General features: G+C 47.0%; 1 protein-coding gene across 1 annotated transcript; it reads left to right on the forward strand.

Annotated features, from left to right (window-relative positions):
- Window positions 1-325: 325 nt before the first annotated feature.
- On the forward strand, window positions 326-8,668 carry LOC116367802 (hsp90 co-chaperone Cdc37). The gene is made up of 9 exons (XM_031818974.1): window positions 326-439; window positions 1,768-2,061; window positions 2,883-2,988; window positions 3,515-3,630; window positions 3,935-4,057; window positions 4,301-4,393; window positions 6,727-6,816; window positions 7,431-7,502; window positions 7,584-8,668. The coding sequence occupies exons 1-9, from the start codon at window positions 326-328 to the stop codon at window positions 7,737-7,739; spliced, it is 1,164 nt and encodes a 387-aa protein (XP_031674834.1). The 3' UTR covers window positions 7,740-8,668.
- The last annotated feature ends 518 nt before the right edge of the window (window positions 8,669-9,186 follow it).

The following is a 9,186-nucleotide window of genomic DNA, read 5'->3' on the forward strand; positions in this document are numbered from 1 at the left end:
GTCTCCACAGAGATTAAAAAATATATAAATGTTTACTTTCACAGTGAATTATTAGCTCAGCACCCTCTGCTTCTCGAAGACTCCAAACCCATCTATGTCGCACGATTACTACGTCACAGTACCGCGCAGACCGGAAGCAATAGAGCTTTCCAGAAAATACTTCTGAGCTGAAGCAACGAGTAGAGTGCGGCGGGTTCTCTGGCAAGCTTAGCTCACATTTTCAACAGGACCAAAGTTGACATTGTTCTTTACACGTCATTCCATTTCGTGTGCCGTTGTTGCGTGGACTTCCCACGGAAAGAGAAGGAGGAGAGAGAGCTAGAAGATGACGTCCAGGACTATTGATTACAGTGTGTGGGACCACATCGAAGTATCGGATGACGAGGATGAGACTCACCCCAATATCGACACGCCGAGCCTCTTCCGATGGAGGCATCAGGTAGCTATGACAACAGGCGATATGTCTTCACTAAAATACTAATACAGAAATAGCTAACGTACATGACTAGTTGGGCAGCTAGCGACAGTAGCTATGTCAGCAAACACTAGCTAGCTAAGTTCTTAGCCATATAAATCAGTACTCAACCGGCTAATCTAGTTAGCTGGTCAACTAACGTGACTAGCGTTAATCCAACTGGCTAAAGTGTTAGCTAGCTGGGTTTAGCTCTGGTCCAGGGTGTTAACTAGGCAAGGCTTTCAACATTTGGGCTTTACAGTAGTAGCCTAGTTGCTCAATAAGAGTTTGTCCACAGCTCTGTCTCTCTCTGTGTCTGCCTTTCCTTCCTGTCTCTCTTGGTCAATGAGAGTTTCTCCACACAGCCTGTGATTCACCTTAACCTTGGCTAGCTACATCAAACTAATCCAGCAGAATTGTGCTAGGTACAATATCTTGCCTTGGACGTGATTATTTTCTTCTTCTTTGGGATTTGGTTGGCGGATTGCATCCAACTTTTACTTTGCATACACCGCCACCTACTGTACTGGAGTGTGAGGCCAGTCACAGCCTACATTAAATATCTTCATTAGTCCTGTTCCTCTAAGATGTCTGGTTAGCTAGCTAATAGGTCACATTTTAAAGAACAACAATGTTACTATCTCCTACCCCTTTCTCTTCCCTCCTCCACCCTTCCTCTCCTCCCTCCTACACCCCTCCACCCTTCCTCTCCTCCCTCCTACACCCCTCCACCCTTCCTCTCCTCCCTCCTACACCCCTCCACCCTTCCTCTCCTCCCTCCTCCACCCTTCCTCTCCTCCCTCCTCCACCCTTCCTCTCCTCCCTCCTCCACCCTTCCTCTCCTCCCTCCTACACCCCTCCACCCTTCCTCTCCTCCCTCCTACACCCCTCCACCCTTCCTCTCCTCCCTCCTACACCCCTCCACCCTTCCTCTCCTCCCTCCTACACCCCTCCACCCTTCCTCTCCTACACCCCTCCACCCTTCCTCTCCTCCCTCCTACACCCCTCCACCCTTCCTCTCCTCCCTCCTCCACCCTTCCTCTCCTCCCTTCCTCTCCTCCCTCCTCCACCCTTCCTCTCTTTCCTCTCCACCCTTCCTCTCCACCCTTCCTCTCCTCCCTCCTCCACCCTTCCTCTCCTCCCTCCTCCACCCTTCCTCTCCTCCCTCCTTCACCCTTCCTCTCCTCCCTCCTTCACCCTTCCTCTCCTCCCTCCTTCACCCTTCCTTTCCTCCCTTCCTCTCCTCCCTCCTCCACCCTTCCTCTTCTCTCCCTCCACCCTTCCTCTCATCACCCCTCTGCTCTCCCTCCTAGGCGCGTGTGGAAAAACAGGTGGCCTTCGAGGAGAAAGGAGAGGAGCTGGAGAGGAACATGGCGGAGTGTAAGAGACGTCTGGAAGAGGTGCAGTACAGAGTGAAGGAGTTAGAGGAGGAAGGAAAGAAGGAGGGAGAGGAGGAGAGGAAGACGGCGCTAAGCAAGGCCCAGGCCGAGGAGAAGAAATACAGAAAGGATCAACGCTTGTGGGAGAAGAAGATGGAGGAACATCGGAGAGAGGAGAAAAAGATGCCTTGGAACGTTGACACGCTCAGCAAAGAGGGATTCAGCAAGGTGAGATATTGAGGCTGTAGCATTTCGCTACACCCGCTAAACATGTGTATGTGACAAGTCAATTAGATTTGATTTTAGATATACCACTCCCTCAACAAAGAGGGCTTGAGCCAGGTGATATAGAGAGACACCACTCCCTCAACAAAGAGGGCTTCAGCCAGGTGATATAGAGAGACACCACTCCCTCAACAGAGGGCTTCGGCCAGGTGAGATAGATACACCACTCCCTCAACAGAGGTCTTCGGCCAGGTGATATAGGAAGACATAGGAATACAGTATGTGACAAGTCAATTAGTCAACAAGTCAATTAGATTTGATTTTAGATATACCACTCCCTCAACAAAGAGGGCTTGAGCCAGGTGATATAGAGAGACACCACTCCCTCAACAAAGAGGGCTTCAGCCAGGTGATATAGAGAGACACCACTCGCTCAACAAAGAGGGCTTCAGCCAGGTGATATAGAGAGACACCACTCCCTCAACAGAGGGCTTCAGCCAGGTGATATAGAGAGACACCACTCCCTCAACAAAGAGGGCTTGAACCAGGTGATATAGAGAGACACCACTCCCTCAACAAAGAGGGCTTCAGCCAGGTGATATAGAGAGACACCACTCCCTCAACAGAGGGCTTCGGCCAGGTGAGATAGATACACCACTCCCTCAACAGAGGGCTTCGGCCAGGTGATATAGGAAGACAATACATTACTTTGTTGAAGGATAAATCGTGAAGATATGGGCTATTACCACCAACTACTGATGTCACATGTTAGGCCTCCAGTGTCAACTGTCCTGTCCACTGAAAATATATTTCTCCCCCCCCAGAGTATGTTGAACATCAAACCGGACGTGACAGAAGAGACGGAGGAACAGAAGGAGGAGAAACACCAGACTTTTGTAGATAAACACAAGAAAGAGATCAAACACTTTGGTGAGTTTCAACTCCACACAACTAAACCTTTTAATGTCTGTATTCTATACTCTTCTCTCTCTGTCTGTTATAACACCACACAACTAAACCTTTTAATGTCTGTATTCTATACTCTTCTCTCTCTGTCTGTTATAACACCACACAACTAAACCTTTTAATGTCTGTATTCTATACTCTTCTCTCTCTCTGTCTGTTATAACAACACTTCTCTCTCTGTCTGTTATAACACCACACAACTAAACCATTTAATGTCTGTATTCTATACTCTTCTCTCTCTCTGTCTGTTATAACACCACACAACTAAACCTCTTCTCTCTGTCTGTTATAACAACACTTCTCTCTCTGTCTGTTATAACAACACAACTAAACCTTTTAATGTCTGTATTCTATACTCTTCTCTCTCTGTCTGTTATAACAACATTTCTCTCTCTCTCTGTTATAACACCACACAACTAAACCATTTAATGTCTGTATTCTACTCTCTCTCCTCTCTGTCTCTTCCTCTCTTCCTAACCTGTGTGTGTAGGTATGCTTCGGCGTTGGGAGGACAGTCAGAAGTACCTGTCTGACCACCCTTACCTGGTGTGTGAAGAGACGGCTAACTTCCTGGTTATCATGTGTATCGACCTGGAGGTGGAGGAGGTGAGGGGGGGGGGGGGGTGTAACTTCCTGGTTATCATGTGTATCTACCTGGAGGGGGGGGGGGGGTGTAACTTCCTGGTTATCATGTGTATCGACCTGGAGGTGGAGGAGGTGAGGGGCTAACTTCCTGGTTATCATGTGTATTGACCTGGAGGTGAGGGGGGGGGGGTAACTTCCTGGTTATCATGTGTATCGACCTGGAGGTGGAGGAGGTGAGGTGAGGGGGGGGGGTTTCACAGATATTGTGTGTGTGTTTACATCTTTCTGTGTCTTTGTGTATGTTAACCTGTGTGTGTGTGTGTAGAAACATGGTTTGATGGATCAGGTAGCCCATCAGACCATAGTGATGCAGTTCATCTTAGAGTTGGCTAAGAGCCTGAAGATCGACCCTCGAGGATGTTTCAGAGAGTTCTTCCAAAAGATCAAGGTGTGTGTTGCCTTTTGTTCATTTAAAAGGCCGATATTCAATCAGAGACGCGTTGTTGCATTACAGACAGAAACGCTGCACATATCGGCTCAAGTGGAAATGACCTTTTTAAATGAAAAGCCTTGTTTTCTAGTCGATAACGACTCCGTTGATTGAATCCCGGCTTTATGAGTTGTTTTAACTTCACGCGTGTATCTACTGTGTACACTGACACCTCTGTCTCTCTCTCCCTCTCTCTGTCAGACTGCAGACCAGCCCTATCAGGAGGCCTTTACTGATGAGCTGGAGTCCTTTAAAGAGAGAGTTCGAGGCAGAGCTAAGATCAGGATACAAAAGGTCATTTTCCCTCCATTTTGTTTCTCTCTCTTGCTTCAGGTGTTTAAAGGTGTTTGTGGGAGAAGTTCAAAGCGATATTGAATCCCAAAACATTTCTGACGTTCACACTTTTCTGGGCCTGTATCAAAACTGTGAATGAACTGAATACTTGCCTAGTTAACCTTTACTAACCTTTATTTAACCAGGCAGTTAAGAACTAATTCTTATTTTCAATGATGGCCTGGGAACAGTGGGTTAACTGGCCTGGGAACAGTGGGTTAACTGGTCTGGGAACAGTGGGTTAACTGGTCTGGGAACAGTGGGTTAACTGGTCTGGGAACAGTGGGTTAACTGGTCTGGGAACAGTGGGTTAACTGGCCTGGGAACAGTGGGTTAACTGGTGGGTTAACTGGCCTGGGAACAGTGGGTTAACTGGTCTAGGAACAGTGGGTTAACTGGTCTGGGAACAGTGGGTTAACTGGTCTAGGAACAGTGGGTTAACTGGTCTGGGAACAGTGGGTTAACTGGCCTGGGAACAGTGGGTTAACTGGTCTGGGAACAGTGGGTTAACTGGCCTGGGAACAGTGGGTTAACTGGCCTGGGAACAGTGGGTTAACTGGCCTGGGAACAGTGGGTTAACTGCCTGTTCAGGGGCAGAACGACCTTGTCAGCTCGGAGATTTGAACTTGCAACCTTCCGATTCCTAGTTCCGGTTCACTAGTCCAACGCTCTAACCACTAGGCTACCCTGCCGCCCCATACAGTTGAAGTGGGAAGTTTACATACACTTAGGTTGGAGTCATTAAAACTCATTTTTCAACCATTCCACAAATTTCTTGTTAACAAACTATAGTTTTGGCAAGTCTGTTAGGACATCTACTTTGTGCATAACACAAGTCATTTATCCAACAATCGTTTTCAGACAGATTATTTCACTAATAATTCCAGTGGGTCAGATGTTTACATACACTAAGTTGACTGTGCCTTTTAAACAGCTTGGAAAATTCCAGAAAATGATGTCATGGCTTTAGAAGCTTCTGACATCATTTGAGTCAATTGGAGGTGTACCTGTGGATGTATTTCAAGGCCTACCTTCAAACTCAGTGCCTCTTTGCTTGATATCATGTGGAAATCAGCCAAGACCTCAGAAAAAAAATTGGTTCATCCTTGGGTGCAATTTCCACACCTGAAGGTACCACGTTCATCTGTACAAACAATAGTACACAAGTATAAACACCATGGGACCACTCAGCCGTCATACCGCTCAGGAAGGAGACACGTTCTGTCTCCTAGAGATGAACGTGCTTTGGTGCGAAAAGTGCAACTCAATCCCAGAACAACAGCAACGGACCTTGAAGATCCTGGAGGAAACAGGTTCAAAAGTATCCACATCCACAGTACAACGAGTCCTATATATACATAACCTGAAAGGACGCTCAGTAAGGAAGAAGCCACTGCTCCAAAACCGGCATTAAAATGCCAGACTACGGTTTGCAACTGCACATGGGGACAAAGATCGTACTTTTTTAAGAAATGTCCTCTGGTCTGATGAAACAAAAATTGTTCGGCCATAATCACCATCATTATGTTTGAAGGAAAAAGGGGAGGCTTGCAAGCTGAAGAACACCATCCCAACCGTGAATCACGGGGGTGGCAGCATCATGCTGTGGGGGTGCTTTGCTGCAGGAGGGACTGGTGCACTTCACAAAATAGAAGGAATCATGAGGATGGAAAATGATGTGGATATATTGAAGCAACATCTCAAGACATCAGTCAGGAAGTTAAAGCTTGGTCGCAAATGGGTCTTCCAAATGGACAATGACCCCAAGCATTCTTCCAAAGTTGTGGCAAAACGGCTTAAGGACAAAGTCAAAAGTAGTGGAGTGGCCATCACAAAGCTCTGACCTCAATCCTATAGAAAATTTGTGGGCAGAACTGAAAAAGCGTGTGTGAACAAGGAGGCCTGTACAAACCTGACTCAGTTACACCAGCTCTGTCAGGAGGAATGGGCCAAAATTCACCCAACTTATTGTGGGAAGCTTGTGGAAGGATACCCAAAACATTTGACCCAAGTTACACTCAATTTAAATTGTTTATGTACACTTCTGACCTACTGGGAATGTGATGAAAGAAAGAAATCATTCTCTCTACTATTATTCTGACATTTTAACATTCTTAAAATATGGTGATCCTAACTGATCTAAGATAGGACATTTTTACTAGGATTAAATGTCAGGAAATGTGATTTATGTATTTGATTAAGGTGTATGTAAACTTCCGACTTCAACTGTACATAGAGTTAAATATGAGGCATTGGTGAGGTTCAAAATGAAAATAATAAACTAATTGTTAAAGGCTATGGAGGAGGAGGAGGAGGAGGAGAGACAGAACAGACTGGGGCCAGGTGGACTGGACCCTGTGGAAGTCTACGATACTCTGCCAGAGGTAACACACACAGAGAGAGACGCACACACAGAGAGACACACACACACAGAGACACACATACAGAGAGACACACACACAGAGAGACACACATACAGAGAGACACACACACACAGAGAGACACACACACACAGAGAGACACACACACACACACACACAGAGAGACACACACACACACAGAGAGACACACACACAGAGAGACACACACACAGAGAGACACACACACACACACAGAGAGACGCACACACACACACAGAGAGACACACACACAGAGAGACGCACACACACACACAGAGAGACGCACACACACACACAGAGACACACAGAGAGATGCACACACACACACACAGAGACACACAGAGAGACACACACATACAGAGAGACACACACATACAGAGAGACACACACATACAGAGAGACACACACATACAGAGAGACACACACATACAGAGAGACTCACACACAGACACGCAGAGAGGCAGACAGACACGCAGACACATCTCAACGTCTTCATCATAACAGTCAGCAACCTATGGCCACATATTCAGAGGAAGTGGTCGCCAACCCCAGCCTCCTTTTTTTACCTGTATCTTGTGATGTCACATCCTGTTTCACAGGAAATGAAGAAGTGTTTTGATGATAAAGACATCTCAATGCTGCAGGAAGCTATCAGCAAGATGGACCCCATGGTGAGTGTCTCCTGTCTCTCTCTCTAACGAACTGACTCTCTCTCACTCTCTCTCTAACCTATGTGTTGTGGGGTTCCGCAGGAGGCAAAGGGCCACATGAAGAGGTGTATTGACTCAGGACTCTGGGTTCCCAACGCCAATACCGACAACGAAGAGGACAAAGAAGAAGATGAGGAAGAGGACAAAGAAGATGAGGAAGAACCAGAGAAGGAGGGAGAGGCGGAAGAGGAGAAATGACTCATGAATTGAACCCTTCCTTTAGACTTTTGACCTTTTCAGACCTAGCTACACCCTTTACTAGCGTTAGCTTGTCTTATTGAAAACATGCTGTGAAGATGCTAACTTCCCTAGCGTTAATTGGGCTAGTATCGCTAGCATTAGCCTGACCCATTGAAAACCTGCACCGGGCCAGTATTTACAAAGAGTCAGCTCTAGGATCAGATTCCCCTCTCTAATCCTGACGTTGACCATTTGTGGAAAATGCTAAACTTCACCCTGCTCCAGTTTCTACCCATAGTCCCTTTTCTCCATGACCCCATCTTTATATTACTCCCCCACCCCACCTCACTTCTACCCATAGTCCCTTTCTCCATGACCCCATCTTTATATTACTCCCCCCCCCCCCCCCCACTTCACTTCTACCCATAATTCCATCTTTATATTAACCCCTCGCACCTCACTTCTTACCCCTGTCGTCTCTTCTCCCCATAATCCCAATTTTATATTAACCTCCCCCACCTCACTTCTTACCCCTGTCGTCTCTTCTACCCATAGTCCCATCTTTATATTACCCCCCCCCCACCTCACTTCTTACCCCTGTCGTCTCTTCTACCCATAGTCCCATCTTTATATTACCCCCCCCCACCTCACTTCTTACCCCTGTCGTCTCTTCTACCCATAATCCCATCTTTATATTACCCCCACCTCACTTCTTACCCCTGTCGTCTCTTCTACCCATAATCCCATCTTTATATTACCCCCCCCCCACCTCACTTCTTACCCCTGTCGTCTCTTCTACCCATAATCCCATCTTTATATTACCCCCACCTCACTTCTTACCCCTGTCGTCTCTTCTACCCATAATCCCATCTTTATATTAACCCCCCCCACCTCACTTCTTACCCCTGTCGTCTCTTCTACCCATAATCCCATCTTTATATTACCCCCCCCACCTCACTTCTTACCCCTGTCGTCTCTTCTACCCATAATCCCATCTTTATATTACCCCCCCCCCACCTCACTTCTTACCCCTGTCGTCTCTTCTACCCATAATCCCATCTTTATATTACCCCCCCCCCACCTCACTTCTTACCCCTGTCGTCTCTTCTACCCATAGTCCCATCTTTATATTACCCCCCCCCCCACCTCACTTCTTACCCCTGTCGTCTCTTCTACCCATAGTCCCATCTTTATATTACCCCCCCCCCCAACCTCACTTCTTACCCCTGTCGTCTCTTCTACCCATAATCCCATCTTTATATTACCCCCCCACCTCACTTCTTACCCCTGTCGTCTCTTCTACCCATAGTCCCATCTTTATATTACCCCCCCCCCCCACCTCACTTCTTACCCCTGTCGTCTCTTCTACCCATAATCCCATCTTTATATTACCCCCCCCACCTCACTTCTTACCCCTGTCGTCTCTTCTACCCATAATCCCATCTTTATATTACCCCCCCCCCCA

This window comes from Oncorhynchus kisutch, unplaced genomic scaffold (genome assembly GCF_002021735.2).
Source record: "Oncorhynchus kisutch isolate 150728-3 unplaced genomic scaffold, Okis_V2 scaffold1759, whole genome shotgun sequence".
Taxonomy (NCBI): domain Eukaryota; kingdom Metazoa; phylum Chordata; class Actinopteri; order Salmoniformes; family Salmonidae; genus Oncorhynchus; species Oncorhynchus kisutch.